General features: G+C 45.8%; 2 protein-coding genes across 2 annotated transcripts; both read left to right on the top strand.

Annotated features, from left to right (window-relative positions):
- Positions 1–3,030: 3,030 nt before the first annotated feature.
- On the top strand, positions 3,031–7,538 carry LOC120928016 (E3 ubiquitin-protein ligase TRIM39-like). Its single transcript, XM_040339077.1, has 2 exons — positions 3,031–3,191; positions 5,912–7,538. Exon 2 carries the CDS (start codon positions 5,918–5,920, stop codon positions 7,463–7,465), a length of 1,548 nt encoding a protein of 515 aa, XP_040195011.1. The 5' UTR covers positions 3,031–3,191; positions 5,912–5,917; the 3' UTR covers positions 7,466–7,538.
- An 8,829-nt stretch (positions 7,539–16,367) lies between these two features.
- On the top strand, positions 16,368–18,032 carry LOC120928713 (trichohyalin-like; the record flags this gene model as incomplete). Its single annotated transcript, XM_040339709.1, is given in 5 exon segments — positions 16,368–16,631; positions 16,753–17,125; positions 17,185–17,267; positions 17,315–17,811; positions 17,852–18,032. Coding segments are annotated over 5 exon segments (1,398 nt in total), but the record flags the coding sequence as incomplete, so codon positions are not given.
- Positions 18,033–18,948: the final 916 nt, after the last annotated feature.

Genomic DNA, 18,948 nt, shown 5'->3' on the forward strand with positions numbered 1-18,948 from the left:
CTGGATGTAGATGTCCATTTACACCCGACTGCCCTCTGATCCAATCCAGCCAGAAGGAGAGGACCGGATCCCCTTAGTTTTTTTTGCCATATTGGATCAGACCCGGATGTAGCTGGGTGTAAACGGACACAAGTCTGTTTACATCCCACTGCCCATAGAAGAGAATGGAGGGTACCTTTGTCCGTTTTATATCGGACGTCTTACGTCAAAGGGGCTTCATCCCTGTATGACACATGTTCCTGACCTATGTGCCTTGCATGATATGCACTCCTGAACCTTGTGCTTTGTGTATTATGCAGTTCCAAGTAGGGTTGCCACCTGTCCAAAATTCACCCGGACAGTTCAGGTTTTGAATAATGTGTCCGGGTTTCAGTCCACCTGAAACCCGGACACATTATTCAGACCAGGCTATGGCTCCCCAAGTAACCGAGATAGTCATACACAAATCTGTTGACGCTGTGGGCGGCTCTTTGGGGGCAGGTTTTGGCATCACTGAAGGGTGGGGTGATGATGTCAGCAATAGCAATTTGGTCACACCCACTGGCACGTTCTGTGCGCTACATTAATACTCTCCTTGGGGCACCCAAAGGTCTTTTATAATCCTATATTGTCAAGGCTCCATGTACACGGGACCGCTTTTACAACTGCTTCTAAATGATTAAACTTGACAGAAAGTAGCCCACGTTTAAAACGTCAGTTTGGTCACGTTTACATGCCGCATTTAGCTGCATTTAGCGACGTTTGCGTTTTTAAATGGCCAAGCACGAAGAACGCCTATAAACGAAACACTGCTAAACGCGTGTTTGGCGTCTGAAACGTGGAAATCTTCGGCGTCTGAACCCATTTTTTTGCTTTCAAAGAAACGCTGTTAAACACAACTGCCTAAAAACGGCAATAAACGAGACTGTGTACATGGCCACATAAGATAACATTGAATGACAACAACTGCCTCTGAACATACGTTTAGCAGCGTCCCGTGTACATGGGGCCTAAGGCCTCATGTACACTGCTGCTGGTAAACGGACGTTTCGGAGCACTTGGGCATTTTTTTCAACTGCTCCTGAACTCCCCTCTATGTTATCTTATCAGTACATGTGCACATGTTCGTTTATAGTCGTTTCTAGGCAGTTGCGTTTAGAGGCTTTTTCTTGAACCCAAAAAGATGCATTCAGAAGCTGTGTTTAGAGGCAGTTGAAGCGACAAACGCAGCTAAACGCGGCAACTCACGTTTAGTAGCGTTTCATTTACAGACGATTGTATCGCTCACCCCCGAAGGAGCCGCTGGTTGATTTTGGGATCGGCCTACTAAGTTACCCTGGCGTTGTTTAGGGGTGTAGTTGTGAGAACAGAGGTAGTGAGCGAAGGTCCAGACAGTGAATAAAGGTTTTCTCAATACTTTATTTTCCAGGCCAAACACGGCCAACATCAACATCAATTGGGAAGGTCAAGGTTGATGAGGGAGAGAAAAAGAGAACCTTGCAGTATCAGGCCTGGATATTAAATGGAGCAGTCAGTACTGCTCTGCATAGTACCAATTTGTAACACGTCGCCACTCTGAGTGGGTAAAGTGCCCCCGGACAGACCCCTTTGTATAAGTCTGGCAGCCAAGGTGTCACTTAGGATCTCTGGGAGGATGCAGGCCTGTCTCACGGGCCAATTACAATAACTGAGCTAGGTAGATAAATGAAGCAAATCCTCCCAGTAAATTTCTGCACTGGTCACCAGATGACAGCAAACATACCTGTCGGTACTCTGGTCACCGGATCCCCAATTGGTTTGTTCAGGCTCTGTTGGACGACCTGCCTCGGGGTCCTCCTCAAACCGACTCCCCAATCGTACGGCACCCAGCCTGGGATCCTTTCAGTGGAACCGGGAACCCAGCAAGTCACTGGGGTCCCCTTGTACCTCCGGATGAGGGTTTTCGTAGACTGCAACTTTGGCCAGGTGGGCCACGCCGGCGGGGTCCATGGATGCGCGCACCCTGAAGGTGTATGCCGCACCTGCCGCAAAGATTTTAGAACACATGACACCCGTCACAGATATACCCTTCCCCAGCATGCCTTGCGAGGGGAAACTTCTCCAATTGGCTGCTGGGGAAAACTTGCTCTGCCAGAACCCCTCTGGCGCCAACTGCTGGCCAGGGATGATATTGCATCCCTGGACCACAGACTGACCCAGTGGACATTTCTGGAATGACAGAAGTCCCAAAATTTAAACAATTCACGAATGGGAGCAACATAACACTCCCATTCACCATTAACTTTAGCGTAGTGCCCATTCTGAAAGCAAGGGGGCGCTACACGATAAACGTGGCATGTAAAATGTGGCTAAACGGCCGTTTATAGACACTGGTTTCTAGCTGTCACGTTAAATTGTTCAGGAGAGGTTGAACAGCGTCCCGTGTACATGAAGCCTTAGGGCTCTTTCACACGGAGCGGACCGTTTCCGGGTCCGCTCCGTGTCTCTCCGTCGGCTCAGCGGGGATCCCCGCTCAGCTGTCGGCGGATAGGGCGGTCCCCGCACACAGTGCAGGGACCGCCCTGTCTCTGCTCCGCTGTCCCCTATGGGGAACCTGATGCAGACGGACCGTCTGTCCGTCTGCATCAGTTCCGCTCCGCCGAACGGAAGAAAAATAGGGTTTCTTCCGTTCGGAAAAGCGGATCCCGACGGACGCGGACGCTAGCGGATGCTCCATCCGCTAACGGACGCGTCCCCATAGGGATTCATTACAAGTCCGTTAACGGACTTGTAATGAACGGACAGACGGAGCGGACGTCTGAAAGGGGCCTAACTGCAAAAAAATCTAAAATTGCCCTGTGCCGCAAAAGGGTTTGGGTTTGGCTTGAAGAAAAAGGTGACAACCCTAGTTCCAAGGCCTGACCACCATTGCCACTTAGCTTCTCTCTCCGCTGGGTAGAGCATTGGCAATGGGGATGTGGGCACCTATTCTCTGAGAAAAAAAAGCCCTGATAATAATAATAATATATGTCACTCTCATAGACACTGCTCTGTAGCTTTAATTCACTCTGTGGGTGGGACGGCAGTCACATGACCAGGAAGTCAAACTATTTCTGACTGCGGAGAGGGAGTTGGAAGACTCATTATTGGAAGCAACTGAAGTTGATGATTCAGCTCTGTGGAGTCTCTGAACCAAAAAAAGATTTCTGAAGAAGACGATAACCCAAAGAGCGGTGAGATCATTATTTGAACTGATTTAAAAGAAATTATCATTGGAGACTTGCAGACGTGTTCACAACCTTGGAATGTGTTGAATCTACCCAGAGCTCCTACAAAGATCGGAATTCTGCAAACTGTGTTTGAGATCTTGGAGCGTGTGCGGACTGGTTCTTTGGCTAGTGGCGTTTTAGTGACTCTTCTTGTATATTATTCTACCCGTCTTGTTTAACCACTTAAGCCCCGGACCTTTAGGCAGCTAAATGCCCAGGCCAGGTTTTGCGATTCGGCACTGCGTCGCTTTAACAGACAATTGCGCGGTCGTGCGACGTGGCTCCCAAACAAAATTGGCGTCCTTTTTTCCCCACAAATAGAGCTTTCTTTTGGTGGTATTTGATCACCTCTGCGGTTTTTATTTTTTGCGCTATAAACAAAAATAAAGCGACAATTTTGAAAAAAATGCAATATTTTTTACTTTTTGCTATAATAAATATCCCCCAAAAACATATATATAAACATTTTTTTCCCCTCAGTTTAGGCCGATACGTATTCTTCGACCTATTTTTAGTAAAAAAAAATCGCAATAAGCGTTTATCGATTGGTTTGCGCAAAATTTATAGCGTTTACAAAATAGGGGATAGTTTTATAATTTTTTTTTTTTTTACTACTAATGGCGGCGATCTGCGATTTTTTTCGTGACTGCGACATTATGGCGGACACTTCGGACAATTTTGACACATTTTTGGGACCATTGTCATTTTCACAGCAAAAAATGCATTTAAATTGCATTGTTTATTGTGAAAATGACAGTTGCAGTTTGGGAGTTAACCACAGGGGGCGCTGTAGGAGTTATGTTTCACCTAGTGTGTGTTTACAACTGTAGGGGGTGTGGCTGTAGGACTGACGTCATCGATCGAGTCTCCCTTATATAAGGGATCACTCGATCGATACGCCGCCACAGTGAAGCACGGGGAAGCCGTGTTTACATACGGCTCTCCCCGTTCTTCAGCTCAGGGAAGCGATCCCGACGGAGCGGCTATAAACAAATAGCCGCGCCCTCGTCCCGGGTCGCTCCCCGAGGGAACCCGACCGCCGCATGTAGCGGGAGGGGTCCCGATCGGACCCCCGACCTGCGGAAAGGCAAGGACGTACATGTACGCCCATTTGCCTGTACGTGCCATTCTGTGGACGTACATATACATGCGGCGGTCGGGAAGTGGTTAACCACTTAAGCCCCGGACCAAAATGCAGGTAAAGGACCAGGCCCCTTTTTGCAATTCGGCACTGCAGCGCTTTAACTGACAATTGCATGGTCGTGCGACGTGGCTCCCAAACAAAATTGGCGTCCTTTTTTTTCCACAAATAGAGCTTTCTTTTGGTGGTATTTGATCACCTCTGCGGTTTTTATTTTTTGCGCTATAAACAAAAATAGTGCGACAATTTTGAAAAAAATGCAATATTTTTTGCTATAATAAATATCCCCCAAAAATATATAAAAAAATAGTTTTTTTCCTCAGTTTAGGCCGATACGTATTCTTCTACATATTTTTGGTAAAAAAAAATCGCAATAAGTGTTTATCGGTTGGTTTGCGCAAAATTTATAGTGTTTACAAAATAGGGGATAGTTTTATTGCATTTTTATAACATTTTTTTTTTTTACTACTAATGGCGGCGATCAGCGTTTTTTTTTTTTTTTTTTCGTGACTGCGACATTATGGCGGACAATTTTGACACATTTTTGGGACCATTGTCATTTTCACAGCAAAAAATGCATTTAAAATGCATTGTTTATTGTGGAAATGACAGTTGCAGTTTGGGAGTTAACCACAGGGGGCGCTGAAGGAGTTATGTTTCACCTAGTGTGTGTTTACAACTGTAGGGGGGTGTGACTGTAGGAGTGACGTCATCGATTGTGTCTCCCTATAAAAGGGATCACACGATCGATGATGCCGCCACAGTGAAGCACGGGGAAGCCGTGTTTACACGCGGCTCTCCCCGTTCTTCAGCTCCGGGGACCGATCCGGGACCCCAGCGGCGATCGGGTCCCGGAGTTTCGAAACGGGTCGCGCGCCCGCGACCCACGGCTGGGTAGATGTACAGGACGTACCGGGACATACATCTGCCCAGCCGTGCCATTCTGCTGACGTATATTTACAGGAGGCGGTCCTTAAAGCGGGGGTTCACCCTAAAAAAAAAAAATGTTCTATCCATCATACTGCTGACATCAACAGTATGCTGGATTTTTTTTTTTTCGGTCTTTACTTACCTTTTTGTGTCGTTTTCACGGGTTCTCGCTCCCCCGGGGAGTAGGCATTCCTAAGCTCTGCATAGATGAGTGACGTGCGCGTCATCGGCTTCCGAAAATATCCGTGTGGGACTCGGCACTTTACGGCGCCTGTACAGTCAGCTCTACACGGCAGGTGTAGGCGCCGTATAGCCCTGTAAAGAGCCGAGACCCCGTTGGATATTTTCGGAAGGCGATGACGCGCACGTCAATCATCTATGCAGAGCTCCCCGTCGGGGGGAAAAAGAGTGACACGCCCACTCCCCGCAAGGAAGAAGACCCGGAAGTGCGGCTGAAGACAAGTAAGTGTACACAAAAAAAAAATTGACAACGCTACAAGCCTTTATTAAGGCTAGAGATAGGTTAGGCAAACAATTAATTTTAGGGTGAACCCCCGCTTTAAGTGTTTAACAGGAATTGAACAAACTTTCACTTTCATTTCTCCTCCTGCAGGCTACAATGGCGTCTGCTAATCTGAGAGACGAGCTGAGCTGCTCCATCTGTCTGAACGTTTATACAGATCCGGTAACACTGAGATGTGGACACAACTTCTGCCGGGAATGTATTGACCGTGTGCTGGATTCTCAGGAGGCCTCTGGACTTTATACCTGTCCGGAGTGCAGAGAGGAGTTCCAGGAGCGACCTGTACTGTATAATGCTAGAGCTCTACGGAACATAGCGGAGATCCTTTTTATTTCTCAGCCCAATCAGGAAGAGATGGGAATCTATTGTACTTACTGTGTGGATTCTCCTGTACCGGCTATAAAGTCCTGCCTGCACTGTGAAAATTCTCTGTGCGGCAAACATCTGAGAGTCCACGCCAAGTCACCAGAACACGTCTTATCGGATCCCACCAACACCCCGGGGAACAGAAAATGCTCCATCCATAAAAAGATTGTGGAGTATTACTGCACCGAGGAAAGGGTTTGTATCTGTGTTTACTGTATTGCCGAGGGAGAACACAAATTACACCCGGTGGAAAAACTGCACGAGGCCTCTGAGAAGAAGAAGGAGAAGCTGAGGAAAGATCTGGAGATGATGGCCTCAAATAAAGCATGGGCTGAGAAACAAGTCCAGATTCTGCAGGAACGCAGGACAGACTTCCAAGAAAAAGCAGCCGGCGTAACAGAGAGAGTCGCTGCCCTCTTCAGAGAAGTCAGGAGAGAGCTGGAAGAACTCGAGAAAAAAATCCCAAGTGACATTTCCGTAAAGGCAGAGAAGATTTCACTCTCCCTGTCCAATCTAATCCAACAGCTGGAGATACAGAAGGACGAGCTGTCCGGGAAGATGAGACACATCGAGAAATTGTATAAAACCACCGACCCGATAACCATCCTGAAGGATCCGAACTCAGACGGAGAGGACATCTCTCATACCAAACAGGAGGATAATATGGACACCATGATTCCTAGTGAAGGCAACTTTCATGAGGATCTCATCGCAGACAGATTACACAAATTATCAGATTTAATAAAAGACATTCACGTCTCTATTCAGCAACCAGAAGGAGTTTTGCTTGACGAGGAAACCGCCGCTAATGATATACAGATTTTAGGAGATTTGAAAACGGCATCTTTGTCAGCAGTATCATTAAATCGTCCAGGAACTCCCCAAAGATGTAAGAACTATCAGGTCCTAAGCAGGAGAAGTTTTTCTTCGGGGTGGCATTCCTGGGAGGTGGACACGAGCAATTCCACTGGATGGAGAGTCGGGCTGTGTTATCCCAGCATGGACAGGAAATCCTTTATTGGGGATAATGAGGACTCCTGGTGTTTACGAAGGGGTTTAAATGAATATAACTATGTACATGAAACGAAACGTATGCCGATTCTTCACAAGCCTAACAGTCATATATTCAGGATCTGTCTGGATTATGAGGCCGGGCGGATCTCCTTTTACGAGCTGAGTGACCCGATCAGACACCTCCACACCTTCACCACCACCTTCACCGAGCCCCTCCATCTTGCGATTTGTATTTCAGATGGATCAATGGCAATTACCAGCTAGGAATATACAGTGGAACCTCGGTTTTACGAGTAACGTGGTTAACAAGCATTTTGAAAGACGAGCAACTTTTAAAACAAAATTCTGCGAGTGTTGTCTTGCAAATAGACATGTGCAGACTGGAATATTTCGTTTCGTTTTTTTCGTTGTCGTTTGGAAAATAAATTTATTTAGTTACTCCCAAAAATCGTTTTGATTTATTTCGTTTTTCGTTGGGGAATAGCTTTCGTCCGAAAATCCAATAATACTTGGTTTCTGTCGAATGGTCAAAAGAATATTCGCCGGAACGTCGAATCTTTGTTGGTTCCTGTCTAATGGTCAAAAAAGATTCGATGGAACGTCGAATCTTTACGCCCGAATCGTACATTTCTGTTCGAATATTTCGCCTACAAGAATTCTAATGTTGTATGACTAGTAATAATGTCGAATCTATTCTTTATAATGTCGAATCTATTTTCTCATAAATCGAAATCTATTCTCTGTAATGTCGAATCTATTATTTCTATAGTGTCGAATCTTTTCCCTATAATGTCGATTCTCTCTATATCGAATTTTTACCGCAACGAAAACGAAAATAAAGCATTTTTTATGTCGGATCTTTCGGTTTTCGTTTCTTGCACTTTCGTTATCGTTTGTTAAAACGATAACGAAAAAAACTGATTTTCGGACGAAAATGCATTCTAACGAAAACGAATGCACATGTCTACTTGCAAAACAAGCAGAATTCAAGCTAATGGGGCCTGCAGTACCTCCCTTGGCCTGAGGCGGGGGGCTGGAGCCAATTTGGCGCCATTTGGAAATGCACGGAAAGACCCGAGGACAGCTTGGCTCACCTCGCAAAGGCTCATAAACTGAGTCTTTCCGAGGTTTGCTGAGGTCAGCCCAACTGTCCTCGGGCCTTTCTGCCCGTTTCCGAGGCTCTCCGGTGCCCCCCGCCTCTGACCGCATGCGGTATTGCATGCCATTGAAGTCCATGCGGAACTAATTATTTTCGTTTCCATTGACTTCAATGGGGAAACTCGCTTTGATATGCAAGTATTTTGGATTACGAGCATTCTCCTGGAACGGATTATGCTCGTAATCCGAGGTTCCACTGTATTGTGCTGTATGTTTCATTCTGTGCAGTCAGTGGGAGTTTTGTCAGTTCACCCAAATCTGATAGTTCAGTTTGTATGATGCTTGAGCACTAAAGCCTAAGGCCTCGTACACGTGACCGGTTTCCTCAGCAGAATCCATCAAGAAACTTGGTGGGAGATTTTTTTTGCCGAGGAAACCGGTCGTGTGTACATTCTTCAGCGAGAAAACTGTCGAGGAACTCGACGAGCCAAAAAGAGAGCATGTTCTCTTTTTCCTCGACGGGAATGGAGAAAATTGGTTCGTCAAGTTCCTCGACAAGCCTAACAAGAACTCGACGAGGAAAACGATGTGTTTTGCCCGCCGAGTTCCTCGGTCGTGTGTACGAGGCCTGAGGCTGGCCATAAATTATATAATTTTCTTTTCGTTCCGCCTGTGCTTGATTCAATACGGTCAGTGTTGATGGGGGAATGCCTCCCGCCAGGGGTTGACAAATTTGCTTAGAATCTAGGAGCTAGCTAAAAAAGTTAGGAGCCAGAAAATGCACCCCGTCCCGACGAGCTTGCGCGCAGAAGCGAACACATACGTGAGCAGCGCTCACATATGTAAACGGTGTTCAAACCACACATGTGAGGTATCGCCGCGATTGGTAGAGCGAGAGCAATAATTCTAGCCCTAGACCTCCTCTGTAACTCAAAACATGCAACCTGTAGATTTTTTTTAAACGTCGCCTATGGAGATTTTAAAGGGTAAAAGTTTGTCGGCATTCCACAAGCGGACGCAATTTTGAAGCGTGACATGTTGGGTATGAATTTACTCGGTGTAACATTATCTTTCATAATATTAAAAAAAATGGGGATAACTTTACTGTTGTCTTACTTTTTAATAAAAAAAAAGTGTATTTTTTTCCCAAAAAAGTGCGATTGTAAGACCGCTGCGCAAATATGGCGTGACAGAAAGTATTGCAACGATCGCCATTTTATTCTCTAGGGTGTTAGGATAAAAAATATATATAATGTTTGGGGGTTCTAATTAGAGGGAAGAAGATGGCAGTGAAAATAGTGAAAAATTACATTAGAATTGCTGTTTAACTTGTAATGCTTAACTTGTAATACCAACGGCCACCACCAGATGGCGCCAGCTCACCAAAAAAAAAAAATAACAATTTTTTTTTTTTTTTTTTGCCCTTCTTCCAAGCCAAGTCGCCAGGACACTATTTCTAGTCGCCATGGCGACCTGGCGCCCGGGATTTGTCGATCCCTGCCTCCCGCTATAGTTGTATATTCTGGCACGGGGAGCATTACCGGCTAGCATAATACAATGGTTACTGATACCAGCTATAGTCGCTAGCAGTAACTATATGTGAAAAAATTCTACATGCTGGTTGTACTCAAGTTGATCAATAGATCAACTTGGGTACAATCAGCCTGCCCATAGATGGTTCAAATCTTGGCCAGCCCTGCTGAACCGGCCAAAACTCGAATCCGATTAAAATTCGTCTATGGCTGGCTTATGTTGTTTTTTTATCTTTCTCAGGAAATTCAGTGCCGAAATCTTTACAAGGGGCCCTTATTCTTCTGTTCATTCTTGGCTATAATGAATTTATAGTGGAAATATCACCACTGGAGCCCCTGAGAGATATAAAATCAGAAGGTGCCTAAGCCCACCAGACTCCACCTGTGAATAAAATATCATCTTTTGGCCAGAGCTCCAGGGAGAGTTCTAGTCGCTTAACCACTTCCAGACCTTAGGTGTTTTTCAGATTTGGTGTTTGCAAAACTAAAACAGTTTTTTCTGCTAGAAAATTACTTAAAACCCCCAAACATTATATATATTTTTTTCTAACACCCTAGAGAATAAAATAGTGGTCATTCCAATACTTTTTGTCACACCGTATTTGCGCAGCGGTCTTACAAGCGCACTTTTTTTGGAAAAAAATCACTTTTTTTAATTAAAAAATAAGACAACAATAAATTTGGCCCAATTTTTTTATATATTGTGAAAGATAATGTTACGCCGAGTAAAATGATACCCAACATGTCACGCTTAAAAATTGCGCCCGCTCGTGGCATGGCGTCAAACTTTTACCCTTAAAAATCTCGATAGGCGATGTTTAAAAAATTCTAGAGATTGCATTTTTTGAGTTGCAGAGTAGGCCTAGGGCTAGAATTATTGCTCTCGCTCGAACGATCGCGGCGATACCTCACTTGTGTGATTTGAACACCGTTTTCATATGCGGGCGCTACTCGCGTATGCGTTCGCTTCTGCACGCGAGCTCGTCGGGACGGGGCACTTTAAAAAAAAAAAATTTTGTTTTCTTATTTATTTTTATTTATTTTATTACTTTTTACACTGAAAAAAATAAATAAAAATTGATCACTTTTATTCCTATTATAAGGAATGTAAACATCCCTTGTAATAGAAAAAAGCATGACAGGTCCTCTTATATATGAGATCTGGGGTCAAAAAGACCTCAGATCTCATATTTAGACAAAAATGCAAAAAAAAAAAAAAATATTTGAAACTGTAATTTTTTCAAATGACAAAAAAAAAAAAATAGTCTCTTTAAGAGGCTGGGCGGGACTGACGTTTTGACGTCACTTCCGCCCAGCAGAGCTATGGGGACGGGCGAAGGAGATTTTTCCTTCAGTCTCGTCCCCGCTCAGCTGCCGAACAGTCCCGATCTCCTCCGATGCTACCGACGGCTCCGGTAAGCGGCGGAGGGCGCGGGAGAGCGGCGGGAGCCCCTCTCCCGCCACCGATAACGGCGATCTCGCGGCAAATCCGCCGCGGAGACCGCCGTTATCCTGTACCAGACCGCGCACACTAAAGATCGATACCTCGGTTGTGGCAGCAGCTGCTGCCGTTACCGAGATATCAATCTTTAAAAAAAGGACGTACATCGTCGTGCGCAGGTCTGGAAGTGGTTAAAGTGGAGGTTCACCCTAAAAACAAATTTTTAACATTAGAGACAGCATAGTAAGGGCATATACTTTCGGCAGGTTTTTTTTTTTGTTTTTGTTTTTTTTCTCCGTACTTACCTTTATATTCTGATTTGGTCCAGGGCTTCCGCGTTCTGATGACTCCGGGACTGGGCGTTCCTATCCCTGCCTCAGGGTTCCGATGACTGCGGGACTGGGCGTTCCTATCCTTCCGTCCGATGATTGACGGCTTGTGAAACGGGTGACCTGTCGCACAACGCGCGTCACCAGATTTACGGAAATAGCCGAGCTGCGATCGCCACTATACGCCGTGTGGAGCTGACTACGCAGGCGCCTGGGTTCACACTTCTGTGTTTTTTGCAGAAACGCACTACAGTTCATTTACATGTTTTCCTATGGGACACGTTCACATCCATGATTTTTTTCCGGCTGCTGCGTATTTGGAAAGGGCGAGGACTTTTTTTAATGCAAAACGGTGCAATTTTTTCTTTTTTTGGTTCAATATACCGTATTTATTCGAGTATAACGCGCAAAATTTTATACCAAAAAAAAATCAAAGTTTTGGGTGCGCGTTATAAACGAGGACTGGGGTGGGATGGCAGTGGCGGGACCGATACGAGTATTAGCGGGAGTACTCTTACTCCCGCTAATACCGCCGATACTAGAATAGAATACTTCCCCCCTCCCCCCGCCGCCGCCGCTACCGCCGCTGCTACCGCCGCCGCCACCAACGCCGCTACAACATTAATCACCGCGGCGCGGGGAACATTACAGACCGCTTTCGTTTGAATAGCTGTTTTCCCCCGCCGCGCATAGACACTCCCCCTTGGATGGATCTGTCCAATCGCGAGCAAGGGGGAGTGTCTATGCGCGGCAGGGAAAACAGCTGTTCAAACGAACGCTGTCTGTAATGTTCCCGCGCCGCGGTGATTAAAAGTAGGTGGCTGCATATACAGGGGACATGGCTGCACATACGGGGGACATGGCTGCACATACGGGGGACATGGCTGCACATACAATAAATACAATAAATGATTTTTGGCAATTACAATGATTTTATACCGATTTTTAATCGAAAATTAGGGGTGCGCGTTATACATGTGTGCGCGTTATACTCGAATAAATACGGTACTTCAATGGAGAAGCTGCAGAAAAGCATGTAATGTGTTTTTGCGGCAATTTATGTTTTTGTAATCTGCCCAACAACAAATTGGCCCCCAAAAAAATTGAAAATGCAATTTTTTTTTTTTCTAAGGCTATTATGCGATTAATCGAAACAATAAAATCGTTAGTTGCATCCCTACATTGAACTTATTTTTCTCGGGTCGTCGTAGTGTTGTACATCACCGCGTTCTTGACGTTTGCAATTTTCGACAACATTTGTGTGACCGTGTGTATGCAAGACAAGTTTGAGCCAACAACCGTCGGGAAAAAACTCCACGGTTTGAATTCCGGAATGTCCGATCGTCTGTACGCGGCATTAGAAATATTAATGGTAAAGATTTCCACATTCATTGGTTTCAGTTTTTCTGCTTGGCTACATGCTGCCACCTTGTGGTAAGTTTGCAGTAATGCAGTCAGTCAAACTACCGGTACTGTATGTTTAGGAAAACCTGTGCTGGCATAGTATGGAGGCTGCCATTGCTAACACCACGGCCCAGATTCTCAATAGAGATACGACGGCGCATCTCCAGATACGCCGTCGTATCTCTGCCTAGTGCCGTCGTATCTATGCGACTGATTCTTAGAATCAGTTACGCATAGATATCCCTTAGATCCGACAGGCGTAAGTCTCTTACGCCGTCGGATCTTAACTGCATTTTTTTTTTGCCCGCTAGGTGGCGCTTCCATCGATTTCCCCGTCGAGTATGCTAATTAGCTAGATACGTGAATTCCCAAACGTACGCGCGGCCGACGCAGTAAAGTTACGACGTTTACGTTAGGCTTTTCCCAGCGTAAAGTTGCCCCTGGGTCTATGAGGCGCAGTCAATGTTAAGTATGGCCGTCGTTCCTGCGTCGAAAATTTAAAAATTTACACCGTTTGCGTAAGTCGTCCGTGAATGGTGCTGGACGTAATTTACGTCCACGTCAAAAACAATGACGTCCTTGCGACGTCATTTAGAGCAATGCACGCCGGGATATTTTAGGGACGGCGCATGCGCAGTTCGTTCGGCGCGGGGACGCGCTTCATTTAAATGAAACACGCCCCCTAATTTGAATTCCGCCGGGTGTTTTACGCTACGCCGCCGCAACTTTACAGGCAAGTGCTTTGTGAATAAAGCACTTGCCTGAAAAACTTGCGGCGGCGTAACGTAAATGAGATACGTTATGCCCGCACAAGTTTGCGCCCATCTACGTGAATCTGGGCCCATATTTTTTAAAATGCTGATTGCCTGGCGATATTTTGTCACATCGTATGTGTGCTCCGGCATTTGTGCCAGCTGGTCGTCCGGGTCTCACTAATCGGCAGCTGCTGAACCGCATTGGTTATTATCACCAGAAAGCCGGCTGCCAACTCTAAAAAAAAACAGGTACTTTACCAAAGATGTGTAGCAGAATACATTTTGGCCTAAATTTTTTAAGAAATTCGATTTTTTTCCCAAACATTTTATTGGATGTTTTATAGCAGGAAGTACAATATATATATATATATATATATATATATATATATATATATATATATATATATATATAATAAAAAATAAATAACCCAGTGGTGATCAAATACCACCATAGGCCCGGTTCACACGGCTGCCTATTGAAAATCACACAATTTTACCGGCGATTCGCGCCCGCAATTTCAGGGAATGCCAGTCTATAGAGCTGAATTCGCATTGCACACAGATCAAACTCGCACAGGATCCTTTTGCAACGCATTGATGTGAACGGCACTCATGGAAAAACGATGTTAGTAAAATTACTTGCGAATTTGAGCAATCGCAACGGATCAAATTCGCAATTGAATTTGCAGCAGTGTGAACCGGCCCTTAGAAAGCTGTGGTGGAAAAAAATTATAAAAACGTAATTTGGGTACAGTGTTGCATGACAACGCAATTGGCAGTTAAAGTAGCGTAGTGCTGAATAGCAAAAAATGACACCTTTAGGAGTTCAAGTGGCTGCTCTCTCTCTTATGCCGCGTACACACGATCATTTTTCGGCATGAAAAAAAAAACGACGTTTTTTAAAACGTCATTTAAAATGATGGTGTGTGGGCTTCACATCGTTTTTTGGCTTCTGAAAAACAACAAAAAAAAAATTCGAACATGCTTAATTTTTTCATGTCGTTTTTTAAAATGTCGTATTTCGTGTTGTAAAAAATGGTCGTGTGTGGGCTAAAACGACGTTTTAAACCCGCGCATGCCCAGAAGCAAGTTATGAGACGGGAGCGCTCGTTCTGGTAAAACTAGCGTTCGTAATGGAGTAAGCACATTCATCACGCTGTAACAGACAGAAAAGCGCGAATCGTCTTTTACTAACACGGAATCAGCTAAAGCAGCCCCAAGGGTGGCGTCATCCGAATAGAACTTCCCCTTTAGAGTGCCGTCGTGTTGTACGTCACCGCGCTTTGTTCATCATTTTTCAAAAACAATGGTGTGTGAGCAACGTCGTTTTTAATGATGAAGTTGGAAAAATTTCGTTTTTGGACATGCTGAAAAATGACATTTTTTTCATGCCGAAAAACAATCGTGTGTGTGCGGCATTAGCTAGGTTCACACTGCTGCGAATTCAAAATCGCTGTAAAATTAGCAATTTTGCCGCGATTTTCTAACATTACATCCAGCTCACTCTCTACATTCACAGTATGCCGGGTTTTTTTTGCTGTACATACCTCGTACAGCTATTATATTCCCCAGCTTCCGGGTTGGGACTCCCGCGGGAGTGGGCGTTCCTATCCAGCAGGTGATTGACATGATGACGAAAACTACCTCAACTTGTCGCATAGGGATAGACGAGTGTTGTCGGAAATTCTGAGCATGTGTATGCGGCATTACTCTCTACTGCACCTGTTCACTTTACCACTGAGCCCCTACTGCTTTTCTACTGCCCCCTAAAGCACCAAAACACTTTACCACTGAGCCCCTACTGTGCCCTTACACTTTACCCCTGAGCCCATACACTTTAACACTGACCCCTACTGTGCCCATACACTTTACCCCTGAGCCCATACACTTTAACACTGACCCCTACTGTGCCCATACACTTTACCCCTGAGCCCATACACTTTAACACTGACCCCTACTGTGCCCTTATACTTTACCCCTGAGCCCCTACTGTGCCCATATACTTTACCCCTGAGCCCCTACTGTGCCCTTACACTTTACCCCTGAGCCCCTACACTTTACTGTGCCCATACACTTTACCACCAGGTTCCTACTGTGCCCTTACACTTTCCCCCTGAGCCCCTACATTTTACCACCAGGCCCCTACTTTATCACTGACCACCTTCTAAACATATCTATTTTACCATTGACCCTCTACATATCCCATACATTTTACCCCTGAGCCCCTACTGCACCCATGAACTTTATTACTAAGCCCCTACTGCACCTGTACACTTTACCATGGAAGGTGCATGTAGAGGTTATTGCTTCCCCAGCGGGGAGGTCAGGGGGTTAACCCCACTCCTGGGTTTTTCTAGGGTCCGACCCTCCGATCCTGTGTGCTATAAAAAGGAAGAGGGCCCGAACAAAAGAGCTCTCTAAAGTCCTGGAGAGAGGGGAGACACACAAAGTCTGTATGGGGAAGAGAGAGAGAGAGGAGGTTGGAGGGAGAGGGAGGGAGAGAGAGAGAAAGGGAGGGAGGGAGAGAGAGAGAGAAAGAGAAAAAGAAAAAGGAAGGGAAGAGAGAGAGAAGGGAGGAGAGAGGAGAGCAAAGAATGAAGGGAGAGAGAGAGAGAGAAGGAAGGGGAGAGAGAGGGAGAGGGAGAGAGAAGAAGAGAGGGAGAGAGAGAGAGAGAAGAAGAAGAGAGGGAGAGAGAGAGAGAGAGACACAGAGGAGAGGGAGAGAGAGAAGAAGAGAGAGAGAGAGAAGAAGAAGAGAGAGAGAAAGAAGAAGAGAGAGAAGAAGAAGAGAGGGAGAGAGAAGAAGAAGAGAGGGAGAGAGAAGAATAGAGGGAGAGAGAGAAGAAGAAGAGAGAGAGAGGAGAAGAGAGCGTGAGAGAGAGAAAGAGAAGAAGGAAGGGAAGAGAGAGGAGAGAGAAGAAGGAAGGGAGGAGAGAGGAGGAGAACAAAGAATGAAGGGAGAGAGAGAGAGAAAGAGAGAGGGAGAGAAAAGAAGAGAGAGAGAAGAAGAAGAAGAGAGAGAAGAAGAAGAAGAGAGAGAGAAGAAGAAGAGAGAGAGAAGAAGAAGAGAGAGAGAAGAAGAAGAGAGAGAGAAGAAGAAGAGAGAGAGAAGAAGAAGAGAGAGAGAAGAAGAAGAGAGGGAGAGAGAGAAGAAGAAGAGAGGGAGAGAGAAGAGAGAGAGAGAAGAGAGAGAGAGAGAGAGAGAGAGGGAGAGAGAGAAGAAGAGAGGGAGAGAGAAGAAGAGAGGGAGAGAGAAGAAGAGAGGGAGGGAGAGAGAAGAAGAGAGAGAGGAGAAGAGAGAAGGAGAGAGAGAAGAAGAGAGAGAGAAGAAGAAGAGAGGGAGAGAGAAGAGAGGAGAAGAGAGAGCGCGAGAGAGAGAAGAAGAGAGGGAGAGAGAGGAAGAAAGAAGAAGAGAGGGAGAGAGAGGAAGAAAGAAGAAGAGAGGGAGAGAGAAGGAAGGGAGGAGAGCAAAGAATGAAGGGAGAGAGAGAGAGAGAGAGAGAGAGAGTAGAGAGAAGAAGGAAGGGGAGAGAGAGGAGAGCGAAGAGAGGGAGAGAGAAGAAGAGAGGGAGAGAGAAGAGAGAGAGAGAGAGAGAGAAGAAGAGAGGGAGAGAGAGAGAGAGAAGAAGAGAGAGAGCGAAGAAGAGAGAGAAGAAGAAGAGAGAGAGAGAAGAGAGAGAGAAGAAGAGAGGGAGAGAGAAGAAGAAGAGAGGGAGAGAGAGAAGAAGAAGAAGAGAGGGAGAGAGAGAGAAGGAGAGAGAGAAGAAGAGAGAGAGAGAGGGGAGAAGAGAGAGAAGAAGAGAGGGAGAGAGAAGAGAGAGAGAGAGGAGAGAGAGAGAAGAAGAGAGAGAGAGAAGAAGAGGGAGAGAGAAGAGAGAGAGGAGAAGAGAGAGAGGGAGAGAGAAGAAGATAGGGAGAGAGAAGAGAGAGAGAGAGGAGAAGAGAGGGAGAGAGAAGAAGAGAGGGAGAGAGAAGAAGAGAGAGAGGAGAAGAGAGAGAAGGAGAGAGAGAAGAAGAGAGAGAGAAGAAGAGAGAGAGAGGAGAAGAGAGAGCGCGAGAGAGAGAAGAGAGATCGCGAGAGAGAGAAGAAGAGAGGAAGAGAGAGGAAGAGAGAAGAGAGAGAGAGAAGAAGAGAGGGAGAGAGAGAGAAGAAGAGAGAGAGAGAGAGAAGAAGAAAGGGAGAGAGAAGAAGAAAGGGAGAGAGAAGAAAGGGAGAGAGAAGAAGAGAGGGAGAGAGAAGAGAGAGAGAGGAGAAGAGAGAGAAGAAGAGAGAGAGAGAAGAAGAGAGGGAGAGAGAGAGGAGAATAGAGAGCGCGAGAGAGAGAAGAGAGAGAGAAGAAGAGAGGGAGAGAGAGAGAGAGGAGAAGAAGAGAGAGAGAGAGAGAGAGGAGAAGAGAGAGCGCGAGAGAGAGAAGAGAGGGAGAGAGAAGAAGAGAGGGAGAGGAGAAGAGAGAGAGAGAAGAAGAGAGAAGAAGAGAGGGAGAGGAGAAGAGAGAGAGAGAAGAAGAGAGAAGAAGAGAGGGAGAGGAGAAGAGAGAGGGAGAGAGAAGAAGAGAGGGAGAGAGAAGAGAGCGAGAGAGGGAGAAAGAAGAACTGCAGTCCTACCTGAAGATGCCAATTCCTAGACTCTGCCAAAGATGGACCTTTCCTATGCAGGTATGCTGGGGCAGGAAGGGAAACATGGAGGACATGATGATCACATGGTCACCATGACTGGTCCCTACCTCCCCCTTACATGCAAACTTCACCACTCACCCCCTTCTACACCTCTGGCAACTGACCACCAATACAAATGTACTTCCCATCCATGAAATCCCACTCTCTATCAGTCCAATGGATCAGCAGACATTTTCCAGTACGAATATACACACACCGGCCACTTTATTAGGTACCCCTTGCCAGTGCCGGGTTGGACCCCCCTTTTGCCTTCATTCTTGGTGGCAGAGATACAACAAGGTGTTGGAAACATTCCTCAGAGATTTTGCTCCATAGTCACATGATGGCATCACACAGTTGCTGCAGATTTGTTGGCTGCACATCCATGATGCCAATCTCCCGTTCCACCACATCCCAAAGGGTCTCTATTGGACGAGATCTGGTGAGTGTGGAGGCCATTGGAGGACAGGGACCTCATTGTCCAGTGGTGAGATGATTGGATCTTTGTGACATGGTGACATTATCCTGCTGG

Source organism: Rana temporaria, chromosome 2, assembly GCF_905171775.1.
Source record: "Rana temporaria chromosome 2, aRanTem1.1, whole genome shotgun sequence".
Taxonomy (NCBI): Eukaryota; Metazoa; Chordata; class Amphibia; order Anura; family Ranidae; genus Rana; species Rana temporaria.